The sequence below is a fragment of the Cryptomeria japonica genome, chromosome 1, assembly GCF_030272615.1.
Source record: "Cryptomeria japonica chromosome 1, Sugi_1.0, whole genome shotgun sequence".
In the NCBI taxonomy this organism is placed as follows: Eukaryota; Viridiplantae; Streptophyta; class Pinopsida; order Cupressales; family Cupressaceae; genus Cryptomeria; species Cryptomeria japonica.
This window is the reverse complement of record NC_081405.1, coordinates 471651045-471675552: the sequence shown is the minus strand read 5'-3', so window position 1 is coordinate 471675552 and position 24508 is coordinate 471651045. Positions and strand designations below refer to the sequence as shown.

Sequence of the window (24508 nt, the reverse complement as noted above, 5' to 3'; positions counted from 1 at the left end):
CCTCAGGAATCCAGCAGTTCCAGTGAGGAGGAGTTCGCAGATGATTAGAGGCCTCCATTAGCTACAGTTTGAGTTTTCACTTTTCAGTTTTGTCATTTTGTATTTGACTCGTCTCTTTTGTAATGCTATTGCTACACGTATTTGTATTTGGCTACTCATTGTAATGATGAATCATGTAATCATCTTTATTATTAATTTATTATAGACTTTGCAATGGCATCAGATATTCATATTTTTGTTTTTCGTTTTCCTTTTTCGATATTCATATGATAGAAATAAGAAATGAGAAATCTCCAATTTGACAATTTCATTTGTCAAATTTTATTTACTTTTAGCAATTAGTTACATATCACTAATCTAAGTAATCTTGGTATTTCCTATAGTTTCATTTGAAATCTAATTCTTATACTGTTATACTGTTATACATCTTTTCAAAACTAGTTTTTCAAGTACTATATGTATATATATGAGCACCACCACCCCGCCACCCCCCCGCCGCCGTCCCCCCGCCGTCCCCAAATTTAGGCCCTTGGTCCCCCCATCCCGGAAACGCGTCCCCCTCGTCCCCCCGTCCCCCTGTCCCCAACGCCCGTGGAACACTGTATATATATGTATATGGTATAGGTGGGTTGGTGAGGCTTGTTTACTGCCTTGCATGGCCATGAGGTTTAGTCCTAGAATTGTAAAAAATCGAAACAATATTTAAGGAATATTGGAAAAGTTCACTTGCTTTGATTGAGTTAGCTAAAGGGGACCTAAAGAATCATCCTTGCCTTTGCCACAATACGGTGGATTAATAAGTTTTGGTTTATTCTTAAGGTTAGTCTTTAGGTCAAAGCTGAAGAGTACAAAATTTGAACCCTAGATATGGTAAGTTGAAGCCTTGCGTTCATTTATGCGGAAGTCTCATATACCAATTTCAAATCTGGTTTGGTCATGACTGAAAAATAACCTCATCTTTATCTTATATATAGTTATTATTTGGTTAACAGTCTTACATTGAGTTCTTCATGTGTTATCCCTAGTTTTGCCCTAAAAAAAAACATTTCTACCACCATTTTGTGCCCCCTGAACACAATGGGTCCATTTTACATAGTTGCCATTTCGGCAAAGGCAGCGTGCACATGGAACATTTCCTTGAATTGAGGTACCTTAGAAGGAAAAATTAATAGGATCTATCTTGCACACCTCCTAGCTAAACAAACTATCATGAGAAAATCAGTAAAATGATATTTACCTAGGTCATGATGTATTACATAGTTGTAAGCAAAAGGAATACTAGGTTTAATATTTCAAATCATTTTTTGTCTTCTTGAGCAAGTAGGGGGAAGGTTTAGAACATAATCAGCACTTTACCTATAAATCAAATACCCTAGGTCACTTTGCATGTTAAATTACTTGACCATGCGATTGAATATTACTGGGAATCTCTAATGTTCTTTGTTTTAGGCATTGCAAATGATGCAGTATAGAAGTAAAAGGTGCACTTTTTGTGATGTAAATGAATCACGAATTTCAAAATCACATGTCATGGTAGACAAGGATGAGTGTTGCCCTAATGTAAATTTGTTTGGAATGAAGAGGGGTGATGCAGTGAGTCTTGGAACCTTGAATGTTTCACCTTCTTGAGTGACTTGTCCTACTCAACCCTACAACTACTCAAGTCCTTCCTATGGCACTTGACAAGGGTTATGACAATGAGACCTCCAAGGTCTGAACCTTCTTGACTTGCCTCTTAGGTATAGCCAATGGTTTCTGGACAATCACCTCCTCCACTTGAGGTTGTCACTTCAGTTACTAACACTCACCTCTCCTGGGCTCCAACCCCTCCTGCTAGGATCTTAACACACAAACTCTTCTTATGGTTTCCCAATGCATTCATAAGGTGTCTTTATTGTGTTTTGAAGTTTAAGACTCACCAAATCCATCGCCATGGTTTCTCAAGCCTTCTAGGTCTCTACTGGCACCTAAATAGGCCTAATTGCATTAGCCCTCCTTAAGCGGTTTTTGGGGTTTAATTTTCAAAAATCCCAAGCAAGCCTAGGAACAAATCATGGATTTGAGTACCCTTTTGGAAGTTGTAGACAATATTATAAAAGTGCATCTGGGTTGTCCATACAGGTGTGGTTTCCAATGCTGCACTAATTTGTGGGGTTTTAGGCTTAACCGGTGGATTGACAAAATTGGTCTAGAACCTTTCACCAGTCAAATCTCCTGCTCTAAACACCTTGGGAACCTTCAAGGGCACTCAAAGGGCTTTCCATTCATATGCCACTTGGGCCTGCATCAATCTCCATGTGCTCACAAATTGCACTTTGCTTACTGTCCTAACTCACCTACTCCCAGCGGCGAGCCTAGGCCTTCATTGTTTCTCCTCCTCCTGAACCTGCAACATCACACACCCTATTCCAAAACTATATACAGACCCTAAACTAGCATTCTTAATGATTTCAACAAGTGCCATCAAAGAATGCCTAGGCTAGAGCCATTTCTTGCTCTTAAACCCTACTTGCAAGGGTTTTGCTCCTAGTTGCAAAGAATGAGAGAAATCTCTACAACCTGGAACAATCAAACCTGCAAATCAACCTTATTGAAAGCAAATACAATGAACATACAAAGATGGCAATGAGTTTACACCATCTAGTCCATACTGGACCATACAAGCAATGAAGAAACAAGACAAAACTGTCAAAAACCAGTGGAAACAAGATTGCTTCACAAACCAAAAACTTGCTCTTGCATTTCCAATCCTTCCAACCCGTACAATCAAGTGAAATTTGGCTTATATCCACTTGTTTCAGTCGGTTCAACCAACTTCCTAATGCCCATAACCAAAAATGCAACTTTTGCAAGAAATTGCAAAATGTTGCTCAACAACTTTTGACAACTTTTTCTCCAGGATGCAAATTTGCATTCTCTTGCATTCTAAGACTCCTAAAGGTCCTCAAGCACCCTAGAAGACCTAAACACAACTCAATTGACTCCCAAATCATGAATACATTCATCTGGAGTATTTTGCCTGTGAACTACCTAAGCATCTCACTTCTTAGGCTAACAGCATCCTGAGCAGAGTTGACTCAAACCAAAATTTGGACATCTCAACCATGGCTCTACTGAGTACTCAATGGTTGGTCCATTATACATCACACATTACCTCACAAACTAAAAAGAAATCAAAGCTTACATTCTTGGAGTGCTAGGTGCCCTGCACAAAGGGGTAAGTGTCCCTTGCAAGGATGAAGAGTTGAGAAACTGTTTATTTAGTTTTAGTGCAGTTATCAAGTAGATACTACCATATCTCATGTGATGTATAAAAATAATAAAAAATAAAAGAAATGGTTTCCTTCCCTTGACTGTTTGTGGCTTGCAATTGCTCTTTGTATTTTCAGTATCCTGACTTATTTTTTAGAATTGCTTTATTTTTGAGAAAATGATGTGTGGTGGTGGCAAATAATGAAAAAAGTTTTTGCACATTAATCTTTTAGGCCAGATATGGTACTTAGTAAGTTCAATTAATATGAAATTAAATTTATTTTTATTGGAATTTTTATTGTTTGTTCAGTAAGTTTCATGTGCTCACCTTTAGAACTTAGTCTTTGTATTTGAGACATTATGGTGATAATACTAGTTATGATATTGGAAGGGTACTCTTAGTGTAGGTTTCTTTTTATGATATTGCCAGACTGAATTTCTGGTAAAAGAGAGCTGGTGAACGATGCATTTCCATTTATAAAGGAGTTTGTGCCATAACCAGGTAATAACCAAATTTTTATGTGTTTTTATTTAGCCTTTATCATTAGCATAATTGTGAGAGTTGGACATAGCCAAAATTTTTTGCAATGTGATAGGAAATATAACATATAAATATTTGCTTTTTAACAATTATATTTTTTTTTTCTCTTTCAATTTTTAGTTATTTTATTTTTTCCTTTTCTTTTGAGCTAGACTTTGTGTGTACTCACTAAGTTTTTGAGATTTTACACAAACTTGTCATTCTCACCAGGATTCATCTTCCCTCAAAAAACCTTCCATGCATATTCACAGGTTGAGATTGTCAAAGTTTTGACACACATGAAGAACAAACTAATTTTATAACAAAGAGGACATTGAGGAAAAAGTCACTCATGGTTAAACTTTGAAGAAATCAACCAGGAGACATACATGCAAAAAAGGCTGAATTTTCATTCAATTACATTATATTTGCATGAATTAGAAATAAAGAAACTTAAAGAAAATGAATAAAACTAAGTTGGATAAGTGCATGGGTCCCAGAAGACTTGTCTACCAACATTATCTTATCATTGACTTGGGAATCAAGGGGGGAAACTCTAGATTATCCTCCCTTATTGATAACTTCCTTCACCCCTAATATTGAATGCTTGGTTGTTACTAACAATTTAGTAAAGATGGCCAGCCCAATCCTTTATGCAGTAGTACTGCCCATTGATTGCCTGAACTTGGATGATTTGTTAGATGAAATGCACGTGGATTTTAATTTGTTAAGTGTGCTAGTAAATTAACTGGGCTGTAAATCACATGGATAACACTTCAATCATCACACCAAAGGGTAGTGGATTTCTCTTGATGAAGGCCGAACTTGGTCAAAAACTAAGTATCCAAAAAGCGTCTTGGGAAGCAAGAAGTTGGAACTGCTCCCTTGTACAAGGAAATGCAATACCTCTTGTATGGACAATTGATGGGATGAGAGTCGATATGATAGACATGGTAAGAAGTGGAATTGCAATGAACACTGTCTGCCCAATTTGAGTCATTATACGCTATAAGTTTAGCCAATTTCCCAAAATTGTACTCTATGCTAAATTGATTAGTATCTTGGATATATCAAAGTATGTGTTTTGATGCTTTCAAGTGGCTGTAATGTGGGTCTTGTTTTAAGCAAGAGATAAGGCTAACAGCAAAGGAAAGATGAGGGTGGCTATGAGTCAATTATAGAAGATTGCTCAACAACTCTAGGTACAAAATGACATAGACCTATCTGGAACAATCGGTAGACAATTTGATTCTAGAGTGAATAGGAATTGGGGATAGTTTTGATAAAAGCATTTGGAAATGATGAAGCAAGCCCAAGACATTCTTTTGCTATGAAATATTGATCCTAGGCCTAATCACTTGAAAACTAAGAATATAGTGAAATAGAACCAAATCAAACATTTGAAACCCTCCATTTGTCTGACTTGCACTTTCGATTAAAAAGGTAGAACTCTCTATGACAATCAAGTTATCAACATAAAGCACAAGCTGCACAAGTATGAAGAACTCATCATCTAACTTCTTTGTGTACCATATTAGATTTGAGTGACCTCTAGAACAATCTAAGACAAGCAATAAATTATTCATCTTTTAATACCAAGCTGAAAAGGTCTATTTGAGTCTATAGAAAGATTGTCTAAGCAGACTAAGCCTATACATCCATCTAGTGAACTATCCAAATCTATGATGTGACAAGGGGAAGGACAGAGAAAAAATAATTCATTTTTTCAATAGGTACGAAGGTTTTTGACTAGTCACCTACTTAACTTGTGACAAACCCTTCTTTTATGGGTAAATTCTTTTGACCTGGAGTTATAAATTGGTGAAGTCACAAACAGGGGATCTCATCCCTGACATAAACAGTTCACAATAACAGCCCAATGGGGTTTGAACCATGGTGGCAAGAACCACAACACCATAATTTAACCATAACACTGTACCAATACTGGCAACTTGTGACTTTCCCTTTGCAACTAAGCATGTGCTGTACTTCTTATCCAAGCATTTTGCTATATGCTCAGTCTGATATTCTCATCTGCATTGAATTAATTAGGGTCTAAAGATGATAGGTTTTGATGTCTTTGCAAGAGCCAACAAAGACCAAAGGTTGTCTTTTCTTCTCCATAGCTTGCACATTTCATAGCAACAAATGCTTGGGTCTCACTACCAAAGACACAAGTTGGAAACATAGGGCGTCTGTTTATTTCAAGCCTCTTCTAGGGTGATTTAATGCACTACTTGGAGAGGACTGCAACTTTGAATGTAATTTGTATAGTGTATGGCCTCAACCCAAAACTAAGGGGTCATGCTTCTTGGCATGTATCAATGCTTAAATGATGTCATAATTTTTGAAGTTGCTCATATATTCTCTCCTACTATCTATGTGGATTTGCATGATTTTAGGTCTTGATTGCTCTCTACCAAGACTTTGTAGGCTACAAGTGTTTAGAGACTTTGAAGTCAATAAGTGCTTAAGGACTTTGAAGTCTCCAAGTGTCAGAGGACTTTACTTGTGTACTAAAGAAAGTACACCCATGTGCACCTTAACAAGTCATCAAAAGACATCACATACTTCACCCCCAATAAATGGTGTGTTTGAGAAAGACAGTCAACTGTTGTGTATCAATTGAAGTGGAGCTTTGCCTCTCCAAGCCTTTCTTTCGCTTGTCAAACACCATCTCAATAGGAGCCTTAGGTTGGCTTGTGAACACATTTTGTGTGCTCAGTTGCTGCAAGTACAAATAGTTGAGATGTCCAAATCATTAGTGTTATAACTTGCTTATTTTATTGGTGTAAATGTAATGTCCCCTATTTATAGGCTGTCAATTCCCAAAGGGAAACATACATTACTACCTAGTATATTGCATTAATTCAGATTAGATAATTAAAGCTGTCCATAATTCAACTTAATATTGTTGTTACTCCAGTCCTAATTCCTAATCCCTTCTCATTCCTAATCCCAGAAGAGGGCATTGGCTTGTCTAGGGCGCTATGACACCACCTCCCTAATTCAGCCCAGACATCAGGAACATCAGTCTTTTCATCCTTGGGGCCCTTTTATCTTGGAGTGGATTTACTCTGCCTCTCTCTAACAGCACCTGTCTCCCTTGGGGATAGAATTAGAATTGATTAAGTACTTAGACTGAATATATTTGTCATTCAATTATTATGAATGTATATAAAATTAAGTATGACTGTCATTCATATTGCAGTCTATATTAATATTATTAATGTTACTACTAAATTTTGCATAAGAATATTATCAGGCTGCATATATTAAGCACACCCCCATGCAGACCACCAAGAACAAGGATGTTACTGCCTGAAACTTAATTACAGTTCTGATCTGATCTGATCCATGGTGATCTCACTAGATGCTTTTGATTCCTTTCCTTTATATCTCTCGATGTGAGAGAGAGGTCACACCTCTTCATCATGTATGCCTTTTGGCAAGAGACACACCCTTTCACCATTAGCACCCTTTGAAAGAGTGCAACTTTTCATTATTTCTGCACTTTTTAAGGGATGTTAATGCATAAATAGCTTCGGTAAGATAAATGATTGAATGAGAGATAAATGAAGTCTCTCATTGAATCATTTATCATATCGATTATTAAAATGAATAACCTCAAGCCCTCAATTGATAAGCATTCTTTATTTGTATATAATTGTTCATTATCATAGAATCCCGATTTGATAATTTATTATACTAGTTGCATTCACCGATTATCAAATCAGGATAACCATTGCAAATCCGATTTGATGATTATCGGGTAGACCGAACATCAATTAGTATTGATGATTATTTATGCTTGAACCGATTGTTATCGGGAGATATAATAAACACACACCATTGATATCGGGTGTTAAGGCAAGCTTTCAAAATGTTAAATATAATCATACACCGATTGGTATAACATCGATGGTTATCAAATATAAACATACACCGCTTGGTTAATAAACACCATGCACTATTGTTATAGTGAATGGGCACGATCAAGTGATGTCTTGATCAGCCATGTCCAAAAGACATGGTCGGTCAAGGCATCGCTTGACCGTACCCAGCCCACTATATATGTCAAATGGTATGTGTGAGAATGGACATCAAAATTTATAAATGCTCCTCTCACTTGCCACATAAAAGAAGATAGTTAGATTCATATGTTAATTCTATAATATACAAAACAAGATAATACTAAGTAGAATATAACTTGCATGTTGAATGTAAATTGAACATCATTTACATGGTATCAGAGCTATAGTTAAATCGAACTTGAGGCTGTTCAATTTTACGTAAAATTCAAATCAAGCATATATTCAACATCACAATCCTATCAATGGCTAGCGCTATCAGATTTGAAGACAGACTCGCAGGAGGTGACGACTTCTCCACATGGAAATTCAGAATTCAAATGATTCTGAAAGAAAATAAAGTTGAATCATTTGTAAAGACTGAAACTAAAGAACCTGAGACTAAACCTGACAAAGCAATTTGGAAAGAAGGAAATAATAAGGCTATCAAATTCATAGTTGATGGGGTAAGGAACAACATTATGCCCATTATAAAGAAACATGAAACAACCTTCAACATGTTCAAAGCACTTGAAGACGCTTTTGAAATATCGAATGCCAGTAGAACCTTGGCTCTAAAAAAGAAAAATAAATCACATAGCCATGATAAAAGGAGAATCAGTCAATGCCTACTTCATGCGAATATCTACCTTAAGGGATGAACTGGCAACCCTTGGTTATGAGATCCAAAGCAAAGAATTAACCCTCATTGCTCTAGATGGGTTGCCTAGCATCTGGGAAACATTCGTCCAAGGCATCAGTGCAAGGGATAACTTCCCAAAATTCGATAGGCTAAAGGCTGACTGTCTCCAAGAGGAATCAAGGCAAAATAAGAAAGGGATCAAATAGAAGAATATAGATGAAGATCTTCAAGTTCTAAATACGAACTCAAATAAGAAAGGCAAGCAGAAGCAATTCAGGAAGAGAAAAGGTCATCACGGCAAGAACTCCTTCAAAAAGGACTTCTCTCAAATTCAGTGTTACAGATGTGACAAATTTGGGCACTATGTTGCCAAATGTCCAAAAAGAGCTAAACAAGCCACATTTGCCAAAACAGGAAAATCCAAAAGGGAAGAGGACTCAGACAAGTATGTACTCTATTCAACACTCACAAATCAAGCATCAAACAAAGTGAACTCTTGGGTGATCGACAGTGGCTCATCCAAACACATCACAGGATTCAGAGAAGTACTAGACTCCATGAAAGAGGAGAATGACGAGGAAGTAACCATCGGAGATGACTCTACTCACCCTGTCAAAGGAGTTGGAACCTGCACCATCAAACTAAAGTCAGGTGTATCATTACAACTTAGAGGAGTGCTATAAGTTCCAGGCATTAAGAGGAATCTAGTCTCAATATCAGCATTGGAGGACAATGGATACAGAGTGACCTTCATGGACAACAAAGTATTGGCTTGGCCAAAGAACTCATCTATCAAGAAAGCTAAAACAATTGGTCAAAGACAAAGCTACTTGTATGAGCTATGCACAGAGCCCAACTTAGCCCTAATTCATGAAACTATAGATGCCAATGAAATCTGGCATAGGAGACTAGGCCACCTAAATTTTAGAGCTTTATCATCAATGGGAGACCTTGTCACAGGTCTACCTAAGCTAAAGCAATATCATTCAGGGGCATGCAGGATGTGCCCTAGGTAAAAATACTAAGGGTGCTTTTTAGAGTAGTACTAGGAAAACAAGTAAAATTTTAGAGTTAGCTCATTCTGATGTGTGTGGACCTATGCCTGTACATTCATTGGGGGGATTTCTATATTATGTAATATTTGTTGATGACTACTCTAGGAAAACTTGGATCTACTTTTTGAAATGTAAAGAATCAGAAGAGATCCTTAATAGGTTTAAAGAATTCAAATCACTAACAGAGAACTACTCAGGAAACAAAATTAAAACCCTAAGAACTGATAATGGGTAGGAATACACATCAGAATTATTTAAAGAGTTTTGTAAAAATTCAGGGATTAAGAGGGAGTTAACAATACCTTACAACCCTCAACAAAATGGGATAGCAGAAAGCAAAAATAGGACAATCGTTGAAGCTGCCAAAACTATGATTCTTGATCAGAATCTAAATATCAATCTTTGGGCAGAAGCAACTAGCACTGCTGTATATATTCAAAACAGATGTCCTCACTCTCATCTTGAAGATAAGACCCTTGAGGAAGTCTTTACTAAATCAAAACTGGATATAAGCCACCTTAGGATTTTTGGATGCCTTGTCTATATTCATGTACCTAAGGAGAAAAGATTAAAATTAGAGCCTTCTGGAAAAAGGGGAATCTTTGTAGGATATAGTGAAACCTCCAAGGCCTACAGGATATGTATACTTGGTCAAAAGAATATTGAACTAAGTAGGGATGTGATCTTTGAAGAAAACTTAGCCTTCAAAAGAGCCCAAAGCTCTCTAGACCCTGAAGTCTATATCCCCACCCCTAGCTTAGATAGAGATCCTACTCCTGAGCTTCAGAGGGAGAATCCTGAGGAAACTATGAGTGAAACTCAAAGTCCACCTAGAGAAAACCTCGAGAAAAGACCACTATGGGCAACCAAAATTGTAGAAGAAGCTCAGAAGTTTGTTGCTCCTTTAGGAACCTTCAGAGAAAGCAAAAGGCCTAATAAATTCACTAGCTATGTTGCCCTTATGAATGATCTCTCTAAAGCCGAACCAAACAATGTATCAGATGCACTTGAATATCAAGTATGGAAGGATGCCATGTCTGAAGAGTATCAGTCCATTATGAAAAATGATGTTTGAGAGATTGTTCCTAGGCCAACTAAGAAATCTGTGGTTTCATCTAAATGGCTTTTCAAGATCAAACATGCTGCAGACGACAGTATTGAAAAACACAAGGCCAGATTTGCAGCTAGAGGGTTCTCACAAAGGGAAGGAATAGATTATGAAGAAACTTTTGCACCTGTTGCCAGGTATACATCAGTAAGAGCTGTATTAGCCATTGCAGCAGCAAAGGGCTGGAAGGTACACCAGATGGATGTTAAGACAACTTTTCTAAATGGTGAGATCTCAGAAGAAGTCTACCTAGAGCAACCTAAAGGATTTGAAATTCATGATGTAGAGTCTCATGTGTGTAGACTCAAGAAAGCTTTCTATGGGCTTAAACAGGCTCCCAGGGCCTGGTATGAAAGAATTGACACCTATCTCTCAAGATTAGGCTTCTCCAAAAATGATGCAGATCCTAATCTCTACTACAAAAGAAATAAAGGTGATATGCTAATATTGATTTTATATGTTGATGACTTATTAATCACAGGAAATGATCATCTTATAGATCAATGCAAGAAAGATCTATCCAAAGAATTTGATATGAAGGACTTGGGACTCCTTCATTACTTCCTAGGATTGGAAGTATGGCAGAATTCTGACAACATTATACTAAACCAAGGAAAGTATACCTTGGATATTTTGAAGAGATTCTGAATGCTAAACTGTAGACCCATGATCTCTCCTATGGAAACCAATTTACATAAACTTAAAGAAGCAGTAGCAGAGTCACAACCCACTGATCCTACTCAATACAGACAGATGATTGGTTCTCTGATGTACCTGGTAAATACAAGACCAAATATCTGTTATGCAGTTAATGCTCTAAGTCAGTTTATGTGTGAACCGAAGGAGATACACCTGGTTGCAGTAAAACACATTATGAGATACCTACAAGGTACCCTAAACCTTGGTCTCAAATATGAGAAAGTTGATATAGACCTACATGGATTTACAAATTCAAATTGGGCTAGAAGTGTGATTGACAGGAAAGACACTTCAGGGTGTTGCTTCAGTCTAGGTTCAGCTATGATATCTTGGATCAGCAGGAAGCAGTCTTCTGTAGCTCAAAGCTCCACCGAGGCAGAATAAATTGCAGCTTCTATGGCTGCCCGAGAGGCAGTATGGCTTAGGAAGTTGCTTGTGGAGTTGTTTGGAGAACCTATGAAACCCACTGTTATACACTATGACAACCAGAGCTGCATAAAACTTTCAGTAAATCCTGTGTTTCATGACAGATCCAAGCATATTGAGATTCCATACCACTATGTGCGAGATATGGTAGATAGGAATGCAATCCAATTAGAATATGTTTGTACAAGAGATCAAATTGCAAATATTCTGACCAAACCCCTTTCCAGAGTGAAGGTTGATCACTTCAGAAAAGGTTTAGGTATGATAGAAAGGTAAATTGCTTTGTAATCTGTATTTGCATATCTATAAGATGTTTAATGCATAAACTTCTTTGTCATGATAGGACATTTTTTGGATTTTATCCCTTGGGTTTATATCTAAGAGGTGACGATCTCTCAAGATAATGAACACTTGTATGGAGACATTATAAGGTGACGATCTTATAATGTCCAAACCAGTTATCATGTTGGATCTCTGGTGTATCATGGATGAAGCCATGATTGTGCTGTGGTAAAACATTCATATGAAGTGTTAGTGCTCTTACCATAACTTGGATAAAGGTGAGAACTGAATATTTTCTCATATGATTATCCTTAAGTATTGTATGCTTAGGCAATACTGATATCACGTGCTAAGGTGATATCCTGTCATCACAAGATTAATGTGATAGACATTTTGTATCACGTGGTTAGGTGATACTTCATATCTTGTGAGTAGGTGATATGATCCCCTAGAAAGTTAAATTATGAAAAAGAATGCTAACTATCATTTGAATTGTGATGCTTGATACACTACTCTTATTTATCTTACCCAGCTAAGAGGGAGTGTTAATGCATAAATAGCTTCGGTAAGATAAATGATTGAATGAGAGATAAAGGAAGTCTCTCATTGAATCATTTATCATATTGATTATTAAAATGAATAACCTCAAGCCCTCAATTGATAAGCATTCTTTATTTGTATATAATTGTTCATTATCATAGAATCCCGATTTGATAATTTATTATACTAGTTACATTCACCGATTATCAAATCAGGATAACCATTGCAAATCCGATTTGATGATTATCGGGTAGACCGAACATCAATTAGTATTGATGATTATTTATGCTTGAACCGATTGTTATCGGGAGATATAATAAACACACACCGATTGATATTGGGTGTTAAGGAAAGCTTTCGAAATGTTAAATATAATCATACACTGATTGGTATAACATCGATGGTTATCGAATATAAACATACACCGCTTGGTTAATAAACATCATGCACTATTGTTATAGCGAATGGGCACGATCAAGTGATGTCTTGATCGGCCATGTCCAAAAGACATGGTCGGTCAAGGCATCGCTTGACCGTACCCAATCCACTATATATGTCAAATGGTATGTGTGAGAATGGACATCGAAATTTATAAATCCTCCTCTCACCTGCCACATAAAAGAAGATAGTCAGATTCATATGTTAATTCTATAATATACAAAACAAGATAATACTAAGTAGAATATAACTTGCATATTGAATGTAAACTGAACATCATTTACAAGGGACACAACCTTTCACAAACAGATCTGCACTTCTGATTCCCAAATTATCTCCCTCAAATGAGGTTCTCTTCTCCCTTTTATATCTCATGTTTTGAGGGTGTCACAACTTTCTATTTCATGTCTTTTGACCATTCATTAACTGCAACTTTTCATTATTTCTGCTCTTTGAAAGGGACACAACCTTTCCCGAACAGATCTGCACTTCTGATTCCCAAATTATACCCCTCAAATGAGGTTCTCTTTTCCCTTTTATATCTCATGTTTTGAGGGAGTCACAACTTTCCATTTCATGTCTTTTGACCATTCATTAACTTAATTAATTATTAATTATATTTAAGTGTATTCTTTTATATTTTAATTTAATTTTTTTTTTAATTCTTCTGTACTTTTAATTTATTATTAAATTATATTTCAAAGTGGGGGCATTACAGTAAATAAGAAAAGGTTGATTGGCCTAAGTGTGTTAAGGCTCTCAATTAATCTCTTTACACTAGATAAGACTAAGGAAATGAAATGTTTTCGCTATTATTTTGTGATAAAGAATAATGGTTTTTCAACTTAGCCTCATCTAAAATATTTTACCTAATCAAATTATGTCTAACCAAGCAAAATATAGAGTTGGGAAATGAAAATGAAGAATATTGGAATTACAAAAATAGAATGGAAAAGCCAATCACAAAACAGTAAATAAGAAATGAGAAGGAATTTGGAAAGTGAAATCAGAAGCTCATAGGTATGGACATCAGCATGCCTGTGCTGTTATCTGCTTTTTGTGCTGTCATTTTGGGTTGCCTATTGTCATCCCAGAATACCAGAAGAAAAAGTTGCTTTCCAGATATTAATTTTCTGTACACCCAGAGATGGAAGCACACAATAAAAACCGGTTTGAAGTTACTATTTCTAACAAAAATCTGAAATGATAGAGGTAGGAAAGAGAAGCACAACCCTCTGTGCATTTGATGTCCTTCAAGCATCTGTTCTGGGTCAAAGAAAATTTTTGGGACTACTTGGGAGCTTGCCAAAAGTGGCCAATCCCCTAGCTTTTAGCCTTTTGGCTTCCATGAGTAGTCAATGGAATGAGGAAAAATAGATTTTTGTGTGTATACTTAATCAGCATGTGTCCAGGTCAGAAAACAACACTATAAATTATGGTAAAGTATTAAATCCTAGGTCTACAAGGATTAATACCTTAGTGTGTATGAGGAGAATGAGTAGGATGTGAAACCCCAAGGTGCTAACCAAAACAACAATGACAAATCAGCAACTACAAGGGATTCACAATAAACAACAAAAATAATAACAATATAGAAACTTAGAAAGTACACAAGAAACTGAAATGACGATCTTGCAATATCACCTGTCTAGGAAGAACTTATATGAATGCCCTCGAAGTTGGTGAATTGGAGCCTTCCAATGCAAATGCTCAAATATTCAATCGAAGTGAAGTGATGAGGAGCTCACGAGATTCAAACAAAATGGCAGAATGCTGCTAGTGAGGTTATTTTGTCAAACGATGCTAATTGCTATAGATGCTTAGCAGAATTTTTGTTGAATGCTAGAGAATCAATTAAAAAATCAGCTGTTTGGGAAGATGGAAAGGCATGCAAAAGTGAACTAGCTATTGAGATTCACCTAATGGATTGAGCAATTGTTTTGCTTGCATGTTTGGACGTTGAAAGGTGGCAAGTTTGTGAAAACCAATTGTTGTATAGTAGTGTTTTTAGAGTGCGACAGTGCACTCACTTAGACGTCTGAACGTCTGCACTATATCCCGAATACAAGAAGGCCGGAAATGATGTAGAATGGATACATGATGCCGGAATAGCACAAAAAATATATACAACTAGATATAAAACACTTTGTGCGGAGGTTGTGATGTCCCCTTCTTGCACCTAGTCAATTTGGATTTCCATTAGCCTATTCTTGGGTTGCCATAGGCTAGGTGGAGTTGGTTAGAGGAATCAGTGTTCTGTGGAGAGGTCTAGCAGGTGATTTTAGTGTGTTCCAGTAGAGTTTCTATTTTTATCATATGCTATTTTTAGTAATTGCCGTTTTGGGCACTTGGTCCTGTTGACGTGTTTTTTATGACAATGCCTAACACGGAATAAAGTTGCCTAACGGTTACTTCACTCTCTCTTGATCAAAGTGCGATTGCATGCTAAGATTGCAGGAAGTTCAAACAATTGACTCCAAGGTTCCTTTATGCTATGGACGTGACTCAGTTGGCATATGTGATTGCTGGTAATCCAAGGGGCCTTACGCTTGGATCGTTCTTTCACTTCTTTGCTGTCGCCGAAACTCCATCATCAGATATGGCAATTCTGCGATGCTGATGCTTCTCCTTCAAACAAACTAAAATGAACTGAAAATAAAGGGGAAATGGTTTAGAAGGATCTAAATCTACTCCTAAGGGCAATGATATCAATGAAAAGTGCTCTGGTGGACAAATTCCAAATAAACCAAGCTCTGCTTCGCCAAGATTAACTACAACTCCACAAGAACCGGTGCAATCTTCTAAGAATGTTGAAGGATTTTCACATTGAGAAAGTGCATTTGAATACCCAACACGACGCAATCCAAATAACTATTCACAATCAAACTTAGCATAAATTTGGGGTTCAGGCTAATTTTGCACTGCATCTTATAATCAACAAGATGCAAAAAGTATGAACCATGGAAATTCATCAAACACCATTACATTCTTCATTGAAATCAAAGCACTTTATCTAACAATTGAGAAAATAAAATTCTACTCGGAGTGAGGAAGGTGAAACCATGCAAGTTTTGAAAAAATAACTTAAGTGGACACCATCAAAGAACAATGTTTCACTGTTATTATCTCAAAACTTATCGCAACAATTTCATACAAATCTCCCTCCTGTTACAAATGAGGGGGATCACCCCCATATATAGGCTTCCGGCCTTGGCTACAGGCAAAACCCTAATTGGGGTTTTCCCCATAAGATTCTCCACTCAAGATGCAACAAGGTGGGAATCAACAATTAATACCCATGAAACCCATATACAATCAATTTAAATAAGCCCAAAAATGGCATCCATTTGTGCATTAAATGCACCCCATTACATCAAATTTGCTCAATATACAATGAATATTCCCCATGCAGAAATAAATGCCCATCATTTCTTCATGTTACAGCGACATGCGGAAGGAATCTGTCATAAAACCATAAATATGGCGGCTGCATGCAAGAGATTCTTCATGCACTGATCGGGCCACCGCTTAGTCGAAATATTCCAACAATAAATGCATCGCCACGATGCCTTCACGTGACGACTGAATGCAGAAGATGCTCCATTGACTCAACATGCGCTGACCCAATTGCCACTTGGCGAGAAACCCCTGGAGAGAGAAAACTTTAGGAGAGAAGAATTTGATCCATGAAGAATTTTCTTGAAGTTTTTCAAACTTTCCACACCTTGGAGGAGATTTTCAACACCTTTCCATCATCTCCTATTTTTTAGGAATTTTCCTAAAATTTAGGACCCGGGTCTAGGAGAGAGAGAAATATGTCACAAATCCAAATATACAAAAATTTATGAATTCTGATAAGATTTAGTGTCTAAAAAATGGAAATTTTAAAATTTTTCTCGACGGGATTTCTTGCTTTTCATTCCTCCTTAACCCTTGGATTTTCATGCCTTAGACAAATTTTCAGTTTTCCAATTTAGGCGTGGAATTAAGCCTTAGCTATTTTGATACCTCTCCTTTACCAAGGCATTGATTCTTCCTTGCCATGGAAAATTTCCTCCCTTGGCATGGAATTCACTGTGTGAAGAAATTCACCATCTTGGCATGTAAGGAAGGAATTCACTATTTCTCATGCTTTCCACACCTTCCTTTATTTGGCAACTCATCTCCCACCTTGGGTGCTAAATCCACTTTGGCTTGGAATTTTAATGCTTTGGAGTTTTCCTTGATAACTCTAGTTTGGCGCTCCTCCAAGGTCTTGGGCACTAAATGCCCATGAGCAAGGAATTTACACTCTTTTCATTTCTCCACGGTGATGTGACTTTAGCGCTCCTCCTAAGGTATGGGCGGTATTTTCCAAGGAAGGAGGAATCTCTCCTTTTTCCAACACTCCAAGAGCATTCCATTTTGGCGCCCTACCTTGGCTTGGGGTGGATTTTGACTATAGCCAAGGAATTCACACTTTTTTCCACTCTCCTTGTTGACCATGTTTTAGCGCCCTTGCCCAAACTTGGGCGCTGAATTGACTTGGGGAAGGATTTTCATGATTTTTTTTCCCTCATTCTCTTTATCAGAATGTATACATGAAATATGTCTTTCAATATGAATTGTATACATGAAATATGAAATATGAAATATGAAGTATAAGTGGCATTTCAATATGTCTTTTTCCTTTCTTATACTTTAAGTTATATTTCATGTATATATTGGCAGGATGTTTGAGAGTGGTTTCAGATCTCTAGGAGTTATAATGCAAATTCTAGGTTTTAGAAGATCTTTTAAATTTTTTAGATAGTCAAATTTCAGGCCATTTCCGGATCAGGATGACATTTGTGGATTGATGTGAATTTCCAGACTTAGAAGATTTTGCATGCTTTCCACTTCTGGAACAGGAGTTCCATACTTAACCATTTTTTTTTCATCCAACTTGTCTGCCTTTTGACTCTTCCGGATTTAGAAATGATCTTCAGGAATGTTTAGTCTTCAGTGTCTTCAGGGATGTTCAGTTTTCGGTGTTTTCCTATGAACCTGCCAAAAATAGCTTTTCCCAAATAGTAAGTGTTTCAAAATGTTAGGGTTTGGACAAAATAGGTAAGGAAAACACTTACTAAAAATAGTAAGTTTGATTTTTGGCAAAATTAGACCAATCCGAGAGGCAGTGAAACTTACTAAAAATAGTAAGTGCTCAAAATTCGCTCAAATTTTACTCGGAGGTTCCTTGAAGAGTCCTAATTCTAGTTCTACGTTCAGTTTTTCCAAAACCCTAAAAGAAAACCCTAAAATCTAAGACTGAAGGCAAAAACCCTAAAATTGACAAAACGAGCCTTAGACTTAACCAAATTCGCTCAAATGAAAAGAAGACTTGATCAATATGACCCCCAAACACTTGCAAAGTAGAGAGACTGCTACGAAAAGACCTAAAAAACAAAGCCAAAAGACCGGAACGGCCTAAAAAGTAGGGGGTCCCCATTTGCAATAGGGCGATGTGTGAAAACATCACAACTTCTAGCCCCCACCCAAATAAATGTTCCCAAAAATTTCAAAGATAAAAAATCCAATCCACAAGGAAAGTGTTGAAAAAACACTTAGGGCAATTGTTTTGCAGCTTTGCTTGCATGTTTGGACGTTGAAAGGTGGCAAGTTTGTGAAAACCAACTGTTGTATAGTAGTGTTTTTAGAGTGCGACAATGCACTCACTTAGACATTTGAACGTCTACACTATATCCCAAATACAAGAAAGCCAGAAATGGTGTAGAATGGATACATGATGCCGGAATAGCACAAAAAATATATACAACTAGATATAAAACACTTTGTGCGGAGGTTGTAATGTCCCCTTCTTGCACCTAGTCAATTTGGATTTCATTAGCCTATTCTTGGGTTCCCATAGGCTAGGTGGAGTTGGTTAGAGGACTCAGTGTCTTGTGGAGAGCTCTAGCAGGTGATTTCAGTGTGTTCCAGTAGAGTCCCTTCTTTTAGCATATGCTATTTTTAGTAAGTATCGTTTTGGGCACTTGTTCCCAGCCTCTGTTTCCTCTTAGTTGAGTGTGAAATGTTTTTGAATTCAGTTCCTTGGTGGGTTCTAAGTTTGGATGATAATATTTTATTTAATTCACTTAAGTGCTTTTATAAAGTGACTTAAAAGTGCTCATGTTATGTCCCCAAATGCTACGCCTACGAAAGGGGAGCAAACTTAAGTTTTAAAAAGTTTATTTTACAAGACCAAAAGGGGACGCCAAGGAGAGAGGATATTTTAATATTTTAAAAGGTAAAAAGTGAGGGAAAAGTATTCAAATTCAAATCGGCTGCATATATTCTTCCCTCCACTCTGTAAATATGAATGTTGGCTCTCATTTTGATAATTCTGAATTGACAACTTAACGAGATGCTGCTGGAATGAACTCAGAGAGTTCTCTTGTTTCTGGTTGAGGACGAAAATCCTCTTCAGTGGTTCTGGTTTCGGTGGTGAAATATCCACCCTAGCTGGCTGGAGTGTCCATACTTAGTTTTCAGTGATTTTGGCTTGCAGTTGATGATATGGATTTGAAAATGATGGTCTTTGAGATTTTCTGATGTGGGTATTCAATTTTTGGTTTGGTGAGTTCATTTTGAGAGTGTTGTTCCAGTTTTGTGGTGTTTTGGATACTTTTTCAGTATGCTTGTCTTCATTTTTAGAACTTCAGAAAAACCATATTTTGCTCGTAACTCTTGGAGGAAGGCATATTTGCTTCTGGGTATTGTTTAATACCTTTTTCCTAGCCTGGGAGACTCATTTTGACGTGTCATTTTTGAAGTTTGATGAAGATACATTTTAAGATGCAAATCGCCCCTTTAGCCTAGGTGCCACCTTCTTTCCTTGGCATGTGTGGTTCTTTGGAGGTTCAAATCTGCATTTTTTGGTGTTGTTTATCTTTCTTTCCTGAGGCATTGGAGCTTGGAATAGTTTCTTCCACCCACTTGAAATCTGTTTTTTTGAATAGGCATATTTTATTTTCTTTGAGTTTCTCTTATTAATATATTAATAACTTGCTTTATCCTCAACTTGTTACATATGCTCATTCATAGGTTGGCATCGCAGAAGCTTTTGTTGAACATGTAAGCAGGATTTCAAGTATTTGGTATTGTATGAGTCTTGAGAAACAGGGCGGTACTGACCCAACAATTTCACTTAATTTAGAGGTGTTACTGTGTCTACAAACTACCTTTAACTAACAAATCAGAAAGCCTGTGATTTACATACAGCCGTGTTGATGGGCATTTAAGATATCATTTTTAGATTGTACTTATTTTTTTCCGACCTGGCGTCATGTGAGTTTAAGACGCTCAAACATGAATAGAAATCTCAAATCTGTCTTTGGTTTCCTCTGTGACCTGTTTAATTTATGTTCACATTTCATTGGGTAAGAAAGGGTTGTGAAGTGATTGGACAACACTCTGTAATTAAAGTTAGATATCGGCCATTTGTTACTATATAACGAGAAAGCAATGCTAGCCAATCTGCCATTGCTTTCTCTCTGTCATATGCAGTCAGCTTTGCCAATACTTTTTTAGTCTCTTAATTACAGTAAAGTTAACCTGTAATCACACTTCCCCCCTTTCTTATTTTTCCACCCACTTGAAAATTTGTTTTCTCTGAGCAAACAGATTTTATTTTCTTTGAGTTTTTGTTTTAATATGTCCATAACTTGCTACATCCTCTTGGTACACACACACACTCATTCATCGGTTTACATTGCAGAAGCTTTTGTTGAACATGCAAGTATGATTTCATATATTTGGTATTGTATGAGAAACAGGGCAGTACCAACCCAACAATTTCACTTAATTTGTACTTGTTTTATCATGTATGTACTAATCTTTTGAAAACTAAAGTCAACCTCTGATACAGTACTTGGCTTAATTTCTTCCCATGGTTCCTTTTCCATTCTCTTGAAATTGGAGATACTTTGCTGTCATTTTCTGACTAGTTACAAGGTATAGCAGGTTTTCAAAAGGTATTCATGTTCATTGAACCTCTGAACAGTGGAAAAACCAAAAGCACCCAAAATTTGTGCATTTGGTAAAGTAACTGACCACAAGATACTAAAACAAATTAAATATGTTCATTGTTTACTTGGATCCATAAGCTAGAAGATTAGAACCTTAGATAAAATCATGCTTTACCTTCATTTGTAAATGGTTATAAACCATCCTCTTCAATGTGGATGAATGATTATAATCCAACCCCTTAAAGGTTGATATGTGTTACCTAAAGGAAGATTCTTCAGCTTCTTTCTTTAGAGAATAATGCATTGACAACTCCTGTGTGCAGAATTCAATGGTTATGAAGATACTTGCACTGCATCCCAAATTGTTTCTAACATTTTGCAGTTATTTAGGGTAACAATTTCAGACTAACACCTGTCTCAGGTTTTGTTCTCAATTGGTTACGTTAATTTTTGAAACTAGAGAAATAACAACTAGGCCATGTACTTGAGAAGTAATTACTAATTAGTGAATGTTCAGTAGCATGGTTGATAAGTTAACTGATAGATTATTAAAGGAAAGATGCTTTAAGATGTTTAAGTCTTAGATTATAGAATAAAAATATAAACATTTAATAATCAGTCTATCTTGCTTTTGGTAAATTTTATTGTGCTGTCATATGGATGCAATGTTGGTGTGGTATGGTAGTTGATTTTGTCTGTAGAGCATATTTCACTTTATGTGAACCGTCAAATTTTCTTTCAAATCTTTCAGTAACCACTGCAGATATCTGATAAATAATATTATAATTGCTAGAAATTGGTTTATGTCAAGCGATACTTGAAGTTAGTCGGAATGAATCTATAAACTCTCACTCTTCGAGATTCTAAAAATATTTTTTGTTGAGGAGACTCAAGGTTAGTTTCTGTTCATTACAATGAATAATGACTCACTAAAGATATTTGAACTCCACTTGTGCATTTTTTTTCTCTCTTTCCTAGCTGAATTTGGAGCAATTATGTAAATTTTATGCAAAATGAAACTGAGGTTTTTACACAAACTTTGCAATATTGAGCCTTCGCAACTTTGGTTTGAACTCTTTTGAACTATATGAAAATTTATTGGTTTTGGGATTGTTTTTGTTCAATGTAAAAGTTCTTGGAAAACCGACAGAGTGGCTCAAATTGGATTTGTCTTCTCTTATCTGAAAAAGTGTGAATTTCTTATAGGCCCAAATCTTGGAAGCACTTGGTGCTACTGTGGAAAGAGTGAGACCTGTCTCCATCACTCATAAAGATCATTTTGTAAATGTTGCAAGGAGGAGAGCTATGGAAGCCACAATCTGTGCCAATGAAAAAGAAGTGAAGCCATGCAAAAATGAAAACCTCATGGGGAGTTCTGATAGCTTCAATGACTTTTATGATAAAGTTGAATCTGAATTATATAAGACTGTCAATGGCCAAATCCTGGTTGACCATAGCAAATTGGTTAAAGAGAGTTCAGATTCTAGCACTAATTTCTCTGGAAATGAGAGTAAGGGAGGATATTTTGCAGATCAATTTGAGAATCTTGCTAATTTCCGGGCACATTATGAAGGCACTGGTCCTGAGATCTGGGAGCAGACGGGTGGCAGTCTGCATGCTTTTGTTGCTGCGGCAGGCACTGGTGGCACACTTGCTGGCATTTCTTGCTTTCTTAAGGTTTATGGTCTTAATTTTACTCTTTCTTATATCAAATAACTGGTTCAATATGTTTAACAAAATCTATGCATGCTCTTATTTCTGCAGGATAAAGTCTCTGATATCAAGTGTTTCTTGATTGATCCTCCTGGTTCTGGCCTATTTAATAAGGTTACACGAGGGGTCATGTATACACGTGAAGAGGCAGAGGGTAAACGGTTGAAGAATCCATTTGACACCATAACAGAGGGTATTGGTATTAATAGAGTAACTCGAAACTTTCAGATGGCAAGGTTAGATGGAGCTTTCCGAGGCACAGATATGGAGGCGGTTGAGATGTCTAGGTATGATTAAACTTTTTGAATTGTTGTTTATTGTTGTGAAGGGGATTTAAATTTGTCCTGGAAGTTAACTTTTTTCTTTTTCCTTGTAGATTTCTCTTGAAGAATGATGGTTTATTTGTTGGAAGCTCCTCTGCTATGAACTGTGTTGGGGCTGTCCGAGTAGCACGTCTTTTAGGTCCTGGCCACACTATAGTTACAATTTTGTGTGACAGTGGGATGAGACATCTAAGCAAATTCTACAATCCCCAGTATTTATCTGCTCATAACCTTACACCTTGTGCATCAGGGCTAGAGTTCCTAGGTAATACATGACAATAGACACAATATAATAGCTTAGTTATGAAAACACTAATAACCTACTTAAGTTGATCTTTAAAGTGTTGCCTCTGAGTTGGACTGCCTAGTCTTGTTACTCGCCAGGACAATGCATGCATTGCATTTAGAAAGTTGTTATAGAAGAAGCCTGGAGAAAAAGAAAAATATACATCTGAAATGAAATTAATCTTTGATCGATGATCTTGGGTGATTAAATATCAATATAAATTCATTGACTTTCTTTTATTTCTGAAGAATTTTATTTTTTGGAAAACCCTTTTTTCTTTTATAATGGTTGTGCTGTGAATTTAGTTTTTTTATACTTAGCCAAATTACATTGGGTTGGGTTCCGCTTCAAGTCTCTTATTAGTTTCTATTTATCCCATAACTTAAGCATTTCTTCATCTATCTTTGAGCATTTAACGCTCACCATGCTACCATCAACATAAGATTAGGCCTGCATTAGGAAAGTTGAATCATCAAATTGTAATTATATTGCCAAAGAATGTGGAGCCCTTATAAGGTACCATAGAAATTTTGTTAACATAAAAAGTATAAAAAGTTTTGTGATGGACTTTTGCAGATGATCAAGAGTCTATTATATAACTATAACTGAGTTGAACTATTTTATTTATCAACTCAATTCAAGTAGACCATGTGCAGTTACAATATAGGTTACAATATAGGTGATTAACACTAGAGATAATACGTTAATCATCTAGGGAGAAAATGTTACCATGAGGACTTTTCAATAAAGTTAACTCAGGTTTTAATTTTTCGTTATGCTTTTTTTGTATTATTTCTTATCTTTTTGAAGCCCAAGTGGGTATTTAGCTGATGGTTATGTAATATTTTGAAACTGGGTTTTGAGTGATTTTTTTAGATGAGAACAATAAGTTGGACATTTCCTACAACAATGGTTCATAATTAATTGATGACTTGTAACCATAGATACAAGCCATAGTGGAAATATTTATTTTTAGAAACTAATTGCTAACTTGATATCATGAACTGCTTATATTTAGTGTTCCACAAGTATGTCTTCCTTGCAAAAAGATACCATATTTCTAGATGGGGATGTTTTTGAGACATTGCGATGGTAGGAAAAATCCCTTCATTGTGTCACCATCATTGTTACTGGATAAGAGACATCCTTAGGATGTCTCCCTTAGAGA

General features: G+C 36.5%; 1 protein-coding gene across 1 annotated transcript in view; it reads left to right on the top strand.

Annotated features, from left to right (window-relative positions):
* LOC131071389 (cysteine synthase 2) overlaps positions 1-23579 on the top strand; it is a 58230-nt gene extending 34651 nt beyond the window's left edge. Inside the window, exons 4-6 of the mRNA XM_058007206.2 lie at positions 22225-22695; positions 22783-23018; positions 23108-23579. Of these exons, the coding sequence (XP_057863189.2) occupies positions 22225-22695; positions 22783-23018; positions 23108-23330 (930 nt within the window). The 3' untranslated portion in view covers positions 23331-23579. The remainder of the gene's footprint in view (positions 1-22224; positions 22696-22782; positions 23019-23107) is intronic.
* Positions 23580-24508: the final 929 nt, after the last annotated feature.